This window comes from Triturus cristatus, chromosome 7, assembly GCF_964204655.1.
Source record: "Triturus cristatus chromosome 7, aTriCri1.1, whole genome shotgun sequence".
In the NCBI taxonomy this organism is placed as follows: Eukaryota; Metazoa; Chordata; class Amphibia; order Caudata; family Salamandridae; genus Triturus; species Triturus cristatus.
Genome location: NC_140590.1, coordinates 1755759445 through 1755778761, shown reverse-complemented (window position 1 = coordinate 1755778761; position 19317 = coordinate 1755759445). Strand labels below are relative to the sequence as shown.

The window sequence follows — 19317 nt, the reverse complement described above, 5'->3', positions numbered from 1 at the left end:
AGTCGTGGCCTGGTTAAAAATATGGCTGAATCAAGAAATTCCCCTCAACCACATCATTTTAAAAGACTGTCTGCAGTTGGATAGAGCCATAAATATACCGTGGCTAGCTTACATTAAAAATTGTTTTGTTAAGTTAGGGAGAGTGGAACTCTTTTCCGCACCGGAACAGATCACTGCGAAAGATATTGGTCTTATTAAGAGGATGATGGGCGAGTTATTAAGCTCAGAAAGGGAAAGAGTTGAATTGGAGAAACCTTCGGTTCGGAGTAGCATTATTTTGAGTACTCACATAGGTACCGAACCTTATCTAACCATAGTAAACCTACCTTTTCACCGGTTCCTTTTAACTCGTTTCAGGTTTAATATGATTCACCTAATACTTGGACATTTTCCAACCTGGTGTATCCCAGAAAACGCCAGTCCGTGTAAATGTGATAACTTTTCGATCCAGGATACTACACATTTCTTGATGTTCTGTGATTATTACACTGCTCCAAGAAAGAAATATTTGCTTCCTATTTTAAGGGAGGCAGGGTTTATTCAAGTCAAGCCTGCTATCCTTTTTTACAGCTTTTACAAACCCCCAGGATTATGTATCATGTAGCTAGTTTTCTGGTGGGGGCTGTTAGGATCAAGAAAAGCAAGTTACCCAATAATCAGACAAATATCAATTTATAATGGTGATTTTATTAACACTGTCTGCAGGACCTCGTTTCTTGGGGGATTCTTGTATATAAACGTAATTTTTAGATGGATGTAAACAGATGGTTTTATCTGACTGACCTCTTTTTTAACATTTTTAATGATTGAGTTGTTTTAATGAAATAATGTCTCTTTATGAATTTGTATTGTATTGTTCCTATGTCTTTTTATGATATTTATTTATCGAAATAAAAGTACTTTGACTGTCTGACTGACTGACTCCAGGGGCATGGAAAGCACGAGACCTACTTCTGGGCATACCCGTCTCACTCGGGGTGACAAATGTAAAAAGAACAGATGATGGACAGAATGTTGAACAATGTCAAACAATCACCCTGGTACAAAGATTTGGGCCTAATTCCATTGTTGTTTGCTCCCCATGCCATTCCAGTCCACGTCTGGGTATACCCTTGGCCACTTAGGGTGAACACAGCCTTCACATTAAGATGAGGGACAGAGTTCTGAAACTTTTCAACCACTCACCCCCAGTCAAGAGATCTGGGTTTTATCCATCGTTCTTTTCTTCAAAATGCCGCCCCAGTTTGGACCCAGCCATATGCAAATCAGCCTTGACCCTGTTCCTCATGGGAACAGTCCAGCACAAACTGCCCGGCCAGGTCATCCCTGGACTGGAAACAAGTATCCTAGGACCAGTTTTGGGGTATCACCCCTCATCAGACTGGATAGCTTGACTTAGGTATGGTCTCAGGTGTCAATATTGGCCACCAAAATGATAGTTTGGGTGGACCATTTTGTACATATCAACTGACAATATTTATTCATTTTTCTATGGGCTCTATAAAAAAGTGTACTAGTTTAGATTAGACCCAGAAACAATGGAATGAACGATACACAAATCCTGCAGCAGAAGGACTTTCAAATGCAGCTCCTGAAACAAAATGGCACTGAACAAGGAAGCTGGTTGTTTGGAAGGAAATTGTTCAGGATATGTTTTTTATTCATCTAAAAAACACAAGCCCATCGAATAATTTTAAGAGACATTTGACAATAAGGCAGAATATAGCCCTTGTGACCACCCGTGAGTATATGGGCAAAGTGATGAGTGACCCAACATCTCTGACTGTAGCTGAAGTTCTCCAGATCCTCATTGTCTGAAAATGTGCAGAATTCTGGATTATTAATGGAATATTTCCTCATTGAATTTTACAGCTGACCCACAAACTCCCTGGTTCCAGAGACCTGCCCTGTGGATAATTGTCTCGCTCAGTGTCCTACTAGTCCTGGCTGTGGTCGGATCCGGCATTTGGAGTAAGTGAATAATTTCACAGAAATATATCATCAATTAGATTTTTGTTGCTGGAAAAACAAATAGTAGCAGAAATATCCCCAAGAATATTGAATAATTTCATTTCACTTATCAAGAACTGGAAGTAAATTTATAGTCAAATCAGCTTTAAAACTAAGTATCCTTCTCTCAGTCACCACCAATGTATTATGAATCCATCCCATAGACCCAAAACACACACACACACATGCATGCACAGACACACATACACACACACACACCTCGCACCATTCAATGTTTTTGTCTCCTCTGCCTCCATAGCCAGTTTCTTCTCCACCATCTTAAGCTTGGCCACTTGCAGCTTTAAACACCCTCTCTGCCATCCTGTCTGCCAGCTCCTTTGGGAACAGGCCATGTGAAGAGACACGCCATGCTGTGGCAGGGCATTCAAATTCAGGAGACAAGTCATCCCTCTCTCCTGTGTGCTGATTTTAGGGCTTGCATCCATGCCATGTTCCCCCACGTCCTCCACCTCATTGCCCTCCTCTGTTGCTGTCATCAAATGGTGAACCTCTGCCCAGGCCCTCAGAGATTTCTGTAGCTCCAACGTCTTGGTGCTTTTCTTGGTTGGCAGACCCCTTTCCTTACAGAACTTCTTGAGCTAATCGGAGTGTAGCACTCCAGGTTCATAAGCTCAAATTGCATCTTTGTAGGTATGGTCACAAACAGTCAGGTAGAATGAAAGTGGATTTCAAAAAAGCAAAACGAGCCAATCAAGGAGAATTCAAAAAACTCGAATTGGTCTCAAATTCTTTAACTGTGATTTTTGTGTAACACAAAATCACCTTATAACACTGCACAAACTCAAACCCCAATCTCACCACTGAACACCAATGCTGGAAATTAGGTTACTGATTGAGAGGAAATGAACCAGACTCAAGCAGTAACCACAATCTCTGTCAGGGTGAAACACAAGCAAACCCCAAATTAACCTGTAACTATGACTCATGCCCTAAGGGATCTCTAACTCACACTCTTGCCATGCACTGCTAATTTTCCCACATATGACATCACTCATGACATCTTCTATGACATCAATGAAATTATTGATGAGAAGACTGGGAACGGTGGGGGCATGAGTTAACATTGTTTTTCAGTGAATATATATATATATTACTTTCTGGAGGTTGCCAGTAGGTAGTTATAGATAGGACCAACGTTTCCATAGGAAAAGCTATTTCTGTTGTGCCAATACCTTTGGCATTACTTAATGAATCTTCACGAAATCATCAAATAACTTCCCCTGTTTGGTTCTGCTACTTTTTTAGAATTTTCGGGGTGATCCGTCAAGTGGGGACCGAGAAAAAAGAGGGAACCCGAACGCTTTTTCTCCATGTTATGTTAGTGGGGATTTTTTATTTTTTTAACATGACTACAGCCTGAACTGGTGAACAGAATTACACCAAAGTTGGCAGATAGCTGGATGTTGGTGCAGAAAGCGTGCTTTTTGTGATTTGGTGAAAATCTGTTCAGTAATTTCAGAGAAATTTAAGCAAAGAAAATATAGGTATCTGGTAGCCCAATATCCTCAGGAACCACCATCACCCCAGGGCTTTATGATAAAAATGCAGGCAGCTTCATAGACCCCGCCACAGCCCGAGGGGCTGCCACCTCCTCAAGGCTTTAATGTGAAATATGAGGGGGCCACATGGACAGCCCTGCAGCCTTTACATTGAGGGTGGGCGACCACATGGCTCCCCCACAGCCCGAGAACCACTATCATCCTGGGGCTTTACATTTTAATAATGCAGGGGGGGCACATGGACCACCCCCGCAGCCCTGGTGACAGCCACCCCTCTGGCTTTAACCAAAAACAATGCAAGGGGCCACACGGCCCCCCAGCAGCCCCAGGGATCACCACCTCCCCGGGGCTAAATGAAACAATGGAGGGGGCAGCGTGGCCCCCCTCCTGGATCCAATAATGGCCCTAGGGCTGCCAACCCCCAGGGCCAGCCCCTGCAATGTCCAGGGGTGCCCACTCCCGGGATATTAATGTTTGCTATGGATTGCCGGGAGTACCACTCCCGCCAAGCCATATCAAACTCTGCTCCGCATTGCGCAAGTGGAAGAAGGTAAAATGCTCTTGCTTTCACAAAGTGGAGAAGAATTGCTTTTTGACAGAGGGAGCTGCATGTTAGCAGTTCAAACCCTCCAAAAGCAATGCCAGCTCCAGCAGGACATGGGCAGCCGGCAGGGCCAGGGGGGGCTTCAGGCTCCCCCTGCGGTCCCAGGAAAATGATTGGGTGCCCTGGGTGGGACCAGGACACCCAGTATTGTGACCAGGCCCCGGGGAATGTGGTCCCCAGGGCCAAAATCAGCCAAGCTGCCCTCTCCCTTGTTTTATAAAAAAAAAATATACATGTATTGTCATTGCCCAACTGATGCACTATACTCTACATTGTAACACCATTCTGACATGCTCTCATGCTGCTGTGACTTTTTGGTTTTAGAACAGGAGAGTGATATGTACTTCGGTGCTATGTACTATAACTGCGCAGTTCGTTTGTGTTATTCTTGCCTGATGTGGACATGCTCTTCTGTTTGTTGTGTCTATGTTAAAATATGCAATAAAAAAATTTCCCCTCCCCCAAATTTTTTTTTAAGCGAAACGCGGGCCCCAGTGGTTGGGGTACTGGGGCTGTAATCGGCCATGGGAGGGGGGCTGCGCAGCCCACCTACCCATTTTAAAAATGCCTGGCCCCGGGGGATGGCATCCCCAGGGCCAAACAAGGCCCAGGGAAGGGTGGAGCACCCCATTTCTTCATAATTAAAAATAATAGAAAATGTTACTGCACAATGCCAGAGAGGGAATGAAGTCCCCTTGCTGCTGAGGGTTCTTAGGGGCCAACAGGACCTCCTGTTACTTTCTGTAAGTCCCACATAGCAGGATAGCTGAGGGGTGGTCCTAAACCACGCCCCCTTTCTCAACCACTCTGCAAAGGTGACTATCATTTTAAAAACACTCACAGTCACAGATGATGTCATCAGTGATGTATTCAGTGATGTCATTTGAGATGTCATCAATGATGTCACAGACCATGTCATGAGTGATGTAATATGTGAGGTCATACACAGTGCATTGCAGGGGCACGGGTTATAGTTAGCTCAGCTAACTATAGATGCTGAATTGCCCTGGTTTTGTACGAGTGAAACCTGAGCCTAACTATAACGCCCCTGTAACCTTTGATATATATATTTGGTTATTTGGTATTAGATATGGTACCATTATAACCAGATGAATTATTTAGATACATATCCATCTTATTAGGTATATTTTTCCCTTTTCTGGTTTTGAACAAGGAAGCCTTAGCCTTCTATGTATCACTTTGCTTTACCATCTTATGATCACACAAATTGTTTTTATGTAAAATTCCTTTTTTTAAAAAAAAATCCCATAAAAATGTAACTTAGTTAAAAAGTGTATTTTTTTTGAAGAGTTTTTTAGATTTATATCAATTTTATCTTGTATATCGTTGATATTTATTCAGCACACTATTAGCACTTTAGATTTGAGAGTAGGTCTCTCCACGCGTTATTTGCACAATATATATAGCTATTATTTATCAAATCTAATATGAATATAAGGCCAAAGGAATTCAGAAATATTCAATTGAAAATTAGAGCGTTACAGTTTTGTAATATTATGTAGAATGGACAGGACTTATAGGGCAGTATTAGCACTGTTACCAATCTTGTTGTGCCTCCTGTATAAGCGTTGTCTCATTTATGTTGTTGCATTGGGGATAAAAAGATAAATAATAAACCATGAACAGTAATATTGACTATATTATGCTATTGCATTTAAGCCAAGTATTTGAGGTATAAGCATATTAGTATGCCAATATATCCATGGTTTGTTTTCCAAAAAGACTACATACATATTCGTAATGATTCTACTCAATGTTTACTGCGAGTATAACTTTCAGACAATATACATGCTTATACAGTCAACCACGCTTTGCACACAGGGTTTTGTTCTGTGTTGACCACTTGGTATAAATTATCTTATATCGCTTGAGATACTACACAAATGAAGCACTTACAATGTGTTGGCGATATCTCTCAAGAACCAATAGTGGTTTATATTTTATTGTCATATTTTAATGGTCATAATATTCCATGTATTCAATTTTAGAATTAGTAGCTTTTAAGTACTGTATTAACAATATTTCAATAGAATGAATTCGGCATTATTTTGCACAGTAGGTGGAGTATCTACATAGTATGTCTTCTATGTCGATAGGGATCATGTGACACTTGTAGTTGGTACTTAAAAAACAATGGCAAACGCATTTCCTTATGTGATCAAGGCTGCTGTGCCAGTCGAAACGCGTAATGACATATATATATATATATATATTATCTACTGGTGGTCGCCAGTAGATAGTTATAGTTACAACCTAGTTTCCATAGGAAATCTCAAAATTCTATTTTGAATAACTTTGGCGCCGGTTGACGAATCCTCACGAAATTTTCAAAACTAATGGGGTGCTCCGTTCAGCTCCTACCCTGAAAGTCTCGGGTTGATTCGTCAAGCGGGCGCCGAGAAAAAGGGCGGGTCCCAAAACGCGTTTTCCCAATGCATTTTTCCGTAGGACCTTTAGTCGCAGCTACAGCCCGAACGGCTGAACAGAATTACGTGGAATTTGGCAGAGAGGTAGCCATAAGGTCAAGGAAGTGCCTTTTGTAGGTATGTTAAGGATTTCCTGAGAAAATAGCATTTAAAAGCATATCAATATCTATACGCGCGCACCGTGCGCGCACAGTGCGCGCACCCTGCCGTGCGCGAGCGCAATTTTGATTGGTTGTTAGATGTCAGTAAACATTCGAATCGGTCGAAACCAGGAAGTGTCGGCCGCCATTTTGTCTCTTGCAGTCTGAGGGGGTGAAAAACAAAGGTGGAGAACGTGAAAAGGGGGCAGAGTGGACAGTTCCTGACCCCCTAGCCTTGGTCAGGGGGGTCACAGAAGGACCCCCAAGGGAGAAAAAAACTATTTTTTGTTTTTTTTTAAATCGCGAGGTGCGCGCACCCTGCGCGCACTGCGAACCATGGGCGCTCGGTGCGCGAAGCGCATCAAGCGCCCACAGAGCGCGTACGGTGCGCGCACGGTGTAAAACCTGAAAAAAAACATGACTTAGCATTTAAAAAACCGTACAAATTCGCTGAAAAAACCATAGGTTTCACACACGTTATAGTTACGAATTAGCATTTAAAAAACCTTGCAAATTCACTTAAAAACCATAGGTTTCACACATGTTATAGTTAGCTGGACATTTCACTCGTAAAAAACCAATGAAATTCCCCTGTTATAGTTAGTGCAGGCAACTATAACTCACGCGACCACAATCCTCTGCTGATGACGTCAGATATTACATCACTGATGACATATGTGTCTTTCTGAAAAATAAATATTTGTAATATATGTATAGCTAAAGATTAATGGAAGAAGACATGGGTAAATAAGTGTCTAAATACAGTGATGTAATATCTGACGTCATCAGCAGAGGATTGCGGTCGCGTGAGTTATAGTTGCCTGCACTAACTATAACGGGGGAATTTCATTGGTTTTTTACGAGTGAAATGTCCAGCTAACTATAACATGTGTGAAACCTATGGTTTTTTAAGTGAATATATATATATATATATATATATATATATTACCTACTGGCGGTCGCCAGTAGGTAGTTATAGTTAGGACCACGTTTCCATAGGAAATCCGCAACATTCTATTTTGAATAACTTTGGTGCCGGTCGACGAATCCTCGCGAATTTTTCAAAATAGGTGGGGCGCTACGCTCCGCTCCTACCCTGAAAGTCTCGGGGGGATTCGTCAAGCGGGGGCTGAGATAAAAGGGGGGTCCCAAAACGCATTTTTCCCATGCATTTTTCCATAGGACCTTTAGACAGGGCTACAGCCCGAACGGCTGAACAGAATTACTAGAAATTTGGCAGAGAGGTAGTCCTCAGGTCAAGGAAGTGCCTTTTGTAGGTTTGGTGTAAATCTGTTCAGTAGATTCTGAGAAAATAGCCTTTAAATCAATATATATATCTGAGCCAGCTTACGGTGCGCTTACGGTACGCTTACCGTACGCGTACGGTGGCGTGCGCGAGCGCGATTCTGATTGGCTCTTAGATCTTAGTAAACATTCGAATCGGCCGAAACCAGGAAGCGGCGGCCGCCATTTTCTCTCTCGCACTGAGAGTCATGTTTAAAATATAAAGCACAAAAACATGTAAAGGGGCTGTTTAGACAGCTCCCACACACATAGCCATGTTGAGGGAGTCCCCAAAGGTCCCCCAAGGCCAAAAACGGAATTGTAATTTTTTCGCTAATTTCGCCGATCACGCTTACCGTACGCGTACGGTAAAAAAATTTTTTAAAAAAAAGAAAATTATCCACACTCTCCCCACCCCGTGTGCAATTGGTGCCTGAAGTGCACCAATTGTGCATGGCTTATTAGTGCTCGACATAAACTAAAATATAAAAAAAAATAATAATTAAAAAAAAAATTATCTACACTCTCTCCACCCCGTGTGCAAATGGTGCCCGAAGGGCACCATTTGTGCATGGCTTGTAACATATACTAAAAATTAAAATATTACCTTTCGAAACGAAGTGCATCATATGTCCTCCATGTGCGCACGGTGCGCGAAGCGCATCGTGCGTACATGGCCCATCTAGCGTAACGTGGGCACGCGGTGCGCGTAGCGCATCGCGTGCCCACCGTGCGTGCATGGCACTAACTGCGTAAAGTGGGCGCGCGGTGCGCAAAGCGCACCGCGTGCTCACTGTGCGCGCACGGTGCGCGAAGCGCACCGTGCGCGCACGGAACGAACTGCGTTAATTGGGCGCGCACGCCACGAATGGCGTAAAGTAACTTAGCATTTAAAAAAACGTACAAATTCACTGAAAAAACCATAGGTTTCACACATGTTATAGTTAGGAATTAGCATTTAAAAAACCTTGCAAATTCACTGAAAAAACCATAGGTTTCACACATGTTATAGTTAGCGGAAATTTTACTGATAAAAAACCAATGAAATTCCCCCGTTATAGTTTATGCAGGCAACTATAACTCACGCGACCGCAATCTTCTGCTGATGACATATGTGTCTTTATGAAAAAAAAATATTTGTAATATATGTATAGCTAAAAATGTATGGAAGAAGACATGGGCAAATAAGTGTCTAAATACAGTATTAGCATTAGCAGAGGATTGCGGTCGCGTGAGTTATAGTTGCCTGCATAAACTATAACGGGGGAATTTCATTGGTTTTTTATCAGTAAAATTTCCGCTAACTATAACATGTGTGAAACCTATGGTTTTTTCAGTGAATATATATATATATATATATACACATATATATATATAAATAATCAACATTAAGGCCTTAGTGAGGATGTCGGTTGGTAAGTTGCAGACCGCTCGTCAGAGGCTTACCGACTGGCATCCTTGGTTTGAAGTCCGACTGCCATATTACGATTACAGCGCTCAGAATCCAAACTGGCTGGTCAATCTGGCTGGCTTCTGACAGGCTCAAGGAGCCCGTCAGCCTGTCGGAACCGCCAAATAATCGCTTATTGATGGCGTTTCTGCCGTCAGGATTATGATGTCGGTTTCCAACAGATGTTCGATTTTGGGCTTTCCCACCTGGAAAGCCTGTCAGAAAGCGACTTTGGGGGGTCCTAACTCTCTGCGGCCTGCGGTTGTGGGCCGGGGGCACCTATGGTGCCTTATTGTAAATCCCTGGACCGTGTGGCAGGCACCGTGAGGTATATTGTCACACGGTGCAGGGATTTGCAGTAACTCCCAATTCTCTATGAGAGATTGTACAGCAGCCAGTTTCCGACCTCCGCACAAGCTCACATATGAAAATTTTTGTTTGTGACCACACCATGTGAGGTCGAATCGTAATTGTCGTTTCAGACCGCCAACCCGAGGTCGGTCGGTTTCAGCCTATGATTAAGGAATCGTCCGAAACGTGTCAGCCTCATTCAGAGGTTGAAGCGCTGGCGGTGCCGAGAAAAAGATTGCAGTCTCCCGAGTGCACCCTCAAGTGTTGAGCACTCATATGGTAATATTTCCACGCCGGCTCAGGCATAGGAGGGCAGCACCACCCTTGGATTGTTTAATGGGCCACAGCGCAAAATGATGTCGACGCTACATGTGGGGAGAGTGTTTTGAATATGGACATTACCTGCGCTTCACGGCCGAATGAGGGCTGAAGGAACTAATACTTACCGCATCCCATCGGTGCAAGAGTTTGGCAGCAAGACACTTTGAATCCCAGCAGGCATTGGGAAAATGAATCAAAGATCCCATTGGAGAGAGATTATTTAAATAAATGTCAGCTGCCACATCAATTACTGGAGTCAGCCTATGATTAAGGAATCGTCCGAAACGCGTCAGGCTCATTCAGAGGTTGAAGCGCTGGCGGTGCCGAGAAAAAGATTGCAGTCTCCCGAGTGCACCCTCAATTGTTGAGCACTCATATGGTAATATTTCCGCGCCAGCTCAGGTGTAGGAGGGCAGCACCACCCCTGGATTGTTTAAGGGGCCACAGCGCAAAATTATGTCGACGCTACATGTGGGGAGAGTGTTTTTGAATATGGACATTACCTGCGCTTCACGGCCCAATGAGGGCTGAAGGAACTAATACTTACCGCATCCCATCAGGGCAAGAGTTTGGCAGCAAGACACTACGAATTCCAGCAGGCATTGGGAAAATGAATCAAAGATCCCATTGGAGAGAGATTATTTAAATAAATGTCAGCTGCCACATCAATTACTGGAGTCAGCCTATGATTAAGAAATCGTCCGAAACGCGTCAGGCTCATTCAGAGGTTGAAGCGCTGGCGGTGCCAAGAAAAAGATTGCAGTCTCCCGAGTGCACCCTCAAGTGTTGAGCACTCATATGGTAATACATATATATATATATCTTCCACAGCAGGATCCCAGGGGTACCACCATCCAGAGAAAGGCGAAACACCAGGAAACAGACTCCAAAGGCAAAGTTGAGAGTTAAATGATGATTTATTCAAGCATCAAGTGTCCAAATGACGCGTTTCCGCCGCCAGACATGTGGCCTTGATCACATAGCGCTGTACTAGTGAATGCGTGGTATTTATATAAATGTGTGAGTGTTTTTACTATGGTCATTGCAATGACTGAGTAGTTTTGCAGCGTGTGACTGTGGGCAAGACGCAGTAAAGCACATGTGTGACATCATGTTTTACTTCAGTTAGTAACGCCAGTGTAAACAGACTATAAAACTGCCAACTATCTAATGAAGCCAGTGATTGCCTCAGTCCTCCCGCACATGCATCGTGGAAGCTGGTACAAGAGCATATGGCGTCCCCAGATGCTGCCAACCGATCATGTAAGTACACATTAAAACGGAAAGGATGCCCCTCGTAAGCAATCGTGTTAGTGTTGCTGATTTCTCACAACTAGAAACGCGAGACCTAGCACAACAGTGTGTGTGTCCGTAACTCCCTGCTCTCGGCACGTCTCATGAAGCATAAAGTGAAAACGCTGCATGTGAACAAAGGCTAGTGATAAGATGAGCGCGTCTAGCCCCGGTATATATTAAAATGGAAAGCATGCCCCTTATAAGCAATCATGTTAGTGTTACCGCTTGCTCACAACTAGAAATGTGAGTCATAACCCAACAGTGTGTGTGTGTTCGTAACTCCCTGCTCTCGGCGTGTCTCATGAAGCACAAAGTGAATGCGCTGCATGTGAACAAAGGCTAGTGATAAGATGTTTGCGTCTAGCCCCGGTGCAGTAAAGATGCAAACAAACTAAATAACTGCATAAATGCAAAACAAAGCTGCCATTAATGCAACAAAAGTTGAAAGTGTGAGTGAGGGTGAAATGTGCACATGGGTGTGTATATACATGTTGAGGAAGGCATGAGTGCGCATATAAGCCAAAATATATAAGTGTGGTGTTTGTACCTCCTCAAGAGCATTTGAGTAACATAAAAATGCCTAGAATGTACTAATAAAAAATGTGTGAAAGCGCAGGAAATAGTCTAGAGTCTGCCAGTGCTTGTTCAAAGTATCCCTTGCAATGAAGCAATGGGTGTATAGCATAGCGTATTGTGAAAAAGTGAGATTCTAATTCATAATCATACACAAACATGGTCTAAATACATGTGTTGCCATTCCTGCTGCAGCTTTGGTTACAAGCTTGTAGTGCCTATGCTTAAAGACCGACTATAGACAACCAAAATGACAGTATGAATACTGGGTATTCTCTTCGTGGTTGCACATAGCCTGATGACAGGAAATCCGACTCTATGTGAATACTGAGAGTGCACAGGTACAGCCTGATATAAACAGTGAAATATATACAGGTGATAACATTAATATACAGTTACAAATGTGATGGTATGATCACTAAGGGTGTATGTGATAAAGTAATATTTTTTTTATATAACATATATATGTATATATATATGTATATACATATATATATATATATATATTCACAGAAAAAACCATAGGTTTCAGGCACCGTATAGTTAGGAATTAGCATTTAAAAAACCTCAGAAATTCACTGAAAAAAACATAGGTTTCAGGGGTGTTATAGTTAGCTGGACTTTTCACTTGTACAAAACCATTGAAATTCCCCCGTTATAGTTAGTTCAGCTAACTATAACTCGCACGCCCGCAATGCGCTGCTGATGACGTCACATATTACATCACTCATGACATGGTCAGTGACATCACTCATGACATCACTGATGACATCTCAAATGACATCACTGATGACATCACTGATGACATCATCCAGTGAATGTGTGTTTTTCTGAAAATTAAATATGTTTTATATATGTATATCTCAAGGTCGATGGAAGAATAAATGGGTATATAAGTGTCTAAATGGATGATTTGTTTTTGAAAAATTGATTGTGTAACTGACTGATTAAGTGTATCATAGTGAATACATGGCTTAGTGAGTAATATTTAAATATGTAAATATCTGTATCAGTCTCTCACTTTGTGTATAAGTGGATGCATGGGTTGGTGAGTGGCTACATGGGTGTCTATATAGGTTATTAGTTGGTTTTTTGAGTATCAGTCTGAGTGTCTGCATGGTTCGGAGGGGGGTATTACGTAGTGCATAGGTGCATGAATGAGTGACTCACTGTTTGTATGTGTTGAAGACAGCATGTGTGCAGGACTGTATGGGTGGATGAGTGTGTGTATGGGTGTGTTAGTGAGTGAATGACTGTCTCAATAGTGTCTTTATGAGTAACTACATATGTTTTAAACTAGTATATGTGACTATTGGTGTATATAAGTGAGTATATGTGAGAGTGAGAGATTGAAAGAGTTCCTGTATGAATAAGTATGTGTTTCTATAAGTGATTGTCTAAAAGACTAAGTATGTGTAAGTTTCCGTAGAAGTAAGTGTGGTGGTGTGTGTAATAACTGTATATGCAAGTAAATGTATGTTTGATTCTTTATTAGCATGAGTGACTATGTGTGTGAGTAACTCTATGGATGAGTGGCATTGTGTAACAGGATGTATAGGTGTATGAGTACATATGATGAGTGAGTACATGTATGAGTGACTGTATAGGACTGTTGTTGAATGAGTGGATGTGTATGTGGATCTTAGAATTACTGAAGAGGTTGTTGTAACTGGTATTGGTATGTCCATTGTTTTGAAAATTTTAGTCTCTATTTTTGAATGTGTGTATCAAAGGTTATATTAGGGTGAGAGGAGGTCTGCCACTCTATCACAAGGATGATGTCATCAGTGAGGTCATCAGTGATGTCATTTGAGATGTCATCAGTGATGTCATGAGTGATGTCACTGACCATGTCATGAGTGATGTAATATGTGACGTCATCAGCAGTGCATTGCGGGCGCGTGAATTATAGTTAGCTGAACTAACTATAACGGGGGAATTTCAATGGTTTTGTACAAGTGAAAAGTCCAGCTAACTATAACACCCCTGAAACCTATGGTTTTTTCAGTGAATTTCTAAGGTTTTTTAAATGCTAATTCCTAACTATAACGTGCTTGAAACCTATGTTTTTTTTCTGTGAATATATATATATATATATATATAGATATATATATATATATATTTTTTTTTTTTCCCCACTGAAAAAAACATAGGTTTCAGGGACGTTATAGTTAGAGATTAGCATTTAAAAAACTTTGAAATTCACTGAAAAAAACCATAGGTTTCAGGGACGTTATAGTTAGTTGGACATTTCACTCCTACAAAGCCATAGAAATGTTGCCGTTATAGTTAGTTCACCTAACTATTACTCACGCCCCCGCAATGCACTGCTGATGACATCACATATTACATCATTCATGACATTGTCAGTGACATCACTGATGACATCTCAAATGACATCACTTCTCAATTCATCATGCTGTCAACTTGCAGCACTCTAAGTATCCAGTCACTTTCCATGTACCCGTACAATGACTCAGGAATTAAGACATGCAGTGCTAGAATGAAATGTGCACTATCCATGCAGTCCCCTAACCACCTTCACAGTACTGATTCACTCTTCCAATTACCCAGGTAGTACCCATACAGTCCAGCAATCATACTGTCACTCTCTGTGCACTTCTCTAATGATCCAGCCAGTACCATGTCCTTATCTAATCGCTGCACCAAAACGTGCTTGGCTTTTGGCACAGTGGACTGCATGGGTACTACCTGGGTAATAGAACAAGTGATTCAGTTCTGTGTAGGTGGTTAGGGGACTGCATAGAGCATGCACATTTGATTGTAGCATTGCATGTCTTAATGCCTGAGTCATCGTACAAGTACCTGGATAGTGACTGGATACTTACAATGCGGCAAGTTGACAGCAGGTTGATTTTATGAGTCTTTGTGCTTTGGTGCACTGGTTAGATAAGGATATAGTACTGGCTGGATGAATGCAGGAGTGCACGGAGTGTGACAGTGTGATTGCTGGACTGCATGGGTACTACCTGAGTAATTGGAGAGTGAATCAATAGAGTAGAGGTGGTTAGGGAACTTCATGGATAGTACACATTTGATTGTAACACTGCATGTGCTAATACCTGAGTCATTGTACAAGTACATGGATAGTGACTGGATACTTAAAGTGCTGGAAGTTGACAGCAAGGTGAATTTATAAGTGCTTGAAATTTAACGCAGTGATTAGACATGCTACTGGCTGAAAGATTAGAGTACTGCAAGGAGACCGCCTGAGGGAATTTATAAGTGCTTGGGTATTGGCAGAGGGATTGGATTAGTACATGGTACTGGCTGGGTGACTCAACGAGTGCATTGGGAGTGACAGGGTGATTGGTGGACAGTACCTGGGAAATTTAAGATGTTAATGAGCAGTGTCTAGGTGGTTAGAGGACTGTATGGAGAGTGCAGAGATAAATGTAGTAGTGCATGGATAGTGTTTGGATTACTTAATCTTACCTTTACAATAGTAGATATCAAAGTATTTGAAATAATTTTTGCAGTTGTTTTTTATAATTTAAATTTTCAAACTTTAGAGTTAGGGTCTGTAAAAGAGAAAAAAAAATACAGCGATAACATATAATTTTATAATTTTAAGAAAACAGCATAATTTTAGCATTATATAACATATTCAGTTTGCCTTTTTTGCTGTTCTCAGAATGTATTGAATTTCACTATATATAGTGATTTCAATGATACTCATCATATAACAGCGGGCAAAAAAATACAATCAATAAGAGTGTTAAAAAAAACAAATCTGTGTCCAAAATATTTTCAACAAAGTCAACTATCTCTTCACATTTCCTTAAGTAAACATCCTCAATAACATTGCATATAATACAAATATCAAATATATAAAATGCTTCTTTCTAACAGAATTTTCTAACTACAATATCAAAGAACAGAAACGATAATTCTTCATAACTTCCCTATAGTCTAAATTATGTTCTTTAAAACATTTGCAGTGAGAATATTCAAAATCAACTTCTTAATTCATATCAATATCTTCCCTCAAGGCCGAATGATATTCCTGAAATCCTTTATATTGAAATTATCCAAAATAATCTCATTAATACACATTAACATATTCCTAATAGGCCGAATTATGTTCTCAGAACTTTGGCATTAAAAAGATTAGGTATAAATTTGGTAATTCGTTAGGCAAACGATATTTGAAAACCAAATGGGCATCATTACAATATGTCCATCCTTTATTGCACTTTAAATAGACAATGTAGTGTCCAGATGTCGTAGAAGGTCCATTGTGGAAAATAATTGCTACTGCTACAAAAGTTCTTCCTGATATTGATAGTTGACTTGCTACAACATTTTTAATTAAAGTTTCCAATTTTCTTCCATCTGCTCTACAACGTTGTATCATTAAAATTATATATTGTCCAAATGTTTGTATAAATAATGCTGATAACATTTCTGATTTGCATTGGCTACACTCCATGTTGAATCTTTCAGTGTCTATCTTAGTGGTAGAATTAAATGTCCAATTTTCCCATTGATGTTTCCATGTATACCAAAGTCCAAACAGATTTTCAATCTGTATTCCTTCATCTTCCAATACTGCAAGCATATACATAAGAAATTCCTGAGCATCGTGTTGCACATTCTGTGTAAATTGTGAAGAACCAGAACATATATCCGGAAGATTCCGAATATCAGAAACACTTTGGATTTTAGTTTTATCAGTTCTCAAGTTTTCAAAAGTAGAATGCAACAAGGAACAAATCCTTTTTTCTCGATTCTCCATAATTTGCTGTTGGAGATTTTCTAGAAAAAATACGACGTTCACCACTACATTAGCATAGCAGGTGATACCTGAACTATTTTCTAACTGATATCCAACAATCTCTTCAACACTGTCCCTTTTCTTTTTGTTTGGAATCTCAACATTGTCTTGATGTTTTTTCTTCTTTCCAACGTCACTACAGAGATTCTCATATCTTCTTTTATGACCTACTACTAATGCTTTTCATCTATAGGCTATTTATCTAAATGGGGAGCATACAGTCTTCTTAACCGATTATACTCTCTTATACTATTTGCATCTGCACTAATCTTTCCCTCATCAAAATCAATTAAATACAATCAAGATAAAGTTCTGACTCTGGACAATACAACATATGCCATTCCCTCTTTAAACGCGGTATTTCCTATGTTTATCAAAGTGCTGTCTACACTTAAACCTTGAGATTTATGAATGGTCACCGCATATGCTAAAGAAAGAGGAAATTGTTTCCTATGAACATACAAATCTTTAACAAGCAAAAAACAAACAGAACAATGTCCAATCTGTTTTACTTCTTCAATCTGATCAAATTTATTCTTTAAAAATTCAATTCCATCTCTATTTTGATAATTAACAAAATCAACAACTTTTCCCATTGCTCCATTTACTAAACCTGTTTCGACATTCAAATTACGCCGTAAAATTACTCGACAGTTTTCACATACATATACATTCTTTTTTAAACCAGCAGTTTTAGATATAGATTTTTCCAATTAATCCAATTTTGTTTTTAATTTTTCTGTCAAAATAATAGTAATACCTTCGTGCTCTATTTTATCAATGGCTTCCATTTTTAATATGTGTTGTTTTTCCAGCTTTAAAAGTTCTTCATTGAATGTAGAACACTCTCGCAGTGTTGGCATTTGGCAGATCATAGATTTATTTTCTCCGATATTTTTGTATATTATTTCCAGAGCAACATCTTCATTGGGAAGCAAGTTTGTAAGTAGACAACTTTGCAAAGCTTCTTTACAATGCTCTGTCAATGCACCAATTCTTATATCTTGAAGAATACTTCCATAGTCTTCATCACTTGCCTGTCGCATATTTTTAATAAGTTCTTTGTATTCAAAATATGACCAAATGTTGACATTTCCAATACTTCCCAAAGACTTTCTGGTGTCTTCATGCACAAGTATTTTAGATACTGGTTGCCCTTTTACAGAAGTAAGTTGCAGTAGATTGCCAAAAACTATCACATGTTTTCCTCCAAATAAGACATCGTATTCTGTGTTTAATATTTGTTGCATTCTTAAATGCAGAAAGGCAAGCATTAAGTTTGAGACCATGCTCACCTCATCAATAATCAGAAGTTTCATTTTCTTTAGCACTCTTGAAACTTCAGAACAAGCTTCTCCAGATAGCTTGTGATATTCCAATTTGTTTTCATGCTCTACAGGTAGCATTAGTAAGCGATGTAATGTAATTCCTTTAATTTTGTGTGCTGCCAACCCAGTTGGAGCAGTTACAACACAAGATAAATGTGATTCAGTGGTTTTTTGTAGATAACTGGTCAAAACTATAATTAAGCAACTTTTTCCTGTACCAGCTTGACCACTGACATACATTCGGATAGGTTCAAATGATGTGCATGTGCATTCTTTCAATTCATGAAGAAAACCATGGTCGATCTGTTCACACCCTTGCTGATATATTTCTTTCTGTTTAATATTTAGTTGTTCTTCCAAGTTTCCTAAGTCCATAATATCTTCTTGAGCTTGATGCATTGCTGTTTCCACTTCAGTCATACCGATTGCTGCTTCATTTTCAAGAATTGGTTGTCCTTGTGAATCTTGAACCAGAACTTTGACTATCTTGAGAACTGTCTGTAGCAATCTCAGCTGCAATAGAAGCTTCTTGATCAATTTCTTCATTCAACATTTTGAGATAATTTGGAAAAACTGTGCATTCAATGCTATCTTTATATGCATTAAAAGAATCTTCATAGCACTGAAAATCTCCAAGTAATTCCAGTTCCGTACGTCAAGGCTTGAAGAGTTGCAGAAGTGCTAAATAGTAAAATTCTCTTCTATCAGGAGTATCACAACCCAGTTTCCTATGATTAATCAGATTTCCTTTACTATGTTTCACCAAACATTCTTCTGAACCAATCACTGCATATTTTTCTTCATTTATGTTCTCTGTGATATTTCTCTTAAGACTGCAATATTGCAGCACTTCATAGAGACATATGTTTCCAAGATGAGGACTTCTATTTGGATAGTACATATCCAACATGTTTGTTTTAACAATATCTGTGCTTTCCGGTTCATTTAATGCTAAATATTTGATTTCTCTCAATGATTCCTCTTGACTTTGAATATAAACTTGCAGAGGACAACTGATCCAAGCATTTGTATGCTCCAATCTCTTGATGGAACAGCATCTTCAAAATAAAGCTGTACAATTTCTTACTAAGACTCTTCTCGTGGGAAATTTCTTCCCACATTTCATTCAACTCCGTCTTTTCTGATTTTGGTATGTATAACTTTACATACCGAGCAACAGCAATGGAATTATCCA

General features: G+C 40.1%; 1 protein-coding gene across 1 annotated transcript in view; it reads left to right on the top strand.

The window, feature by feature from the left end:
* Positions 1-19317, top strand: part of LOC146813006 (killer cell lectin-like receptor subfamily B member 1B allele A) — a 314313-nt gene that overhangs the window by 13400 nt on the left and 281596 nt on the right. The window contains exon 2 of the mRNA XM_085614667.1: positions 1873-1971. Coding sequence (XP_085470793.1) covers positions 1873-1971 — 99 coding nt within the window. The remainder of the gene's footprint in view (positions 1-1872; positions 1972-19317) is intronic.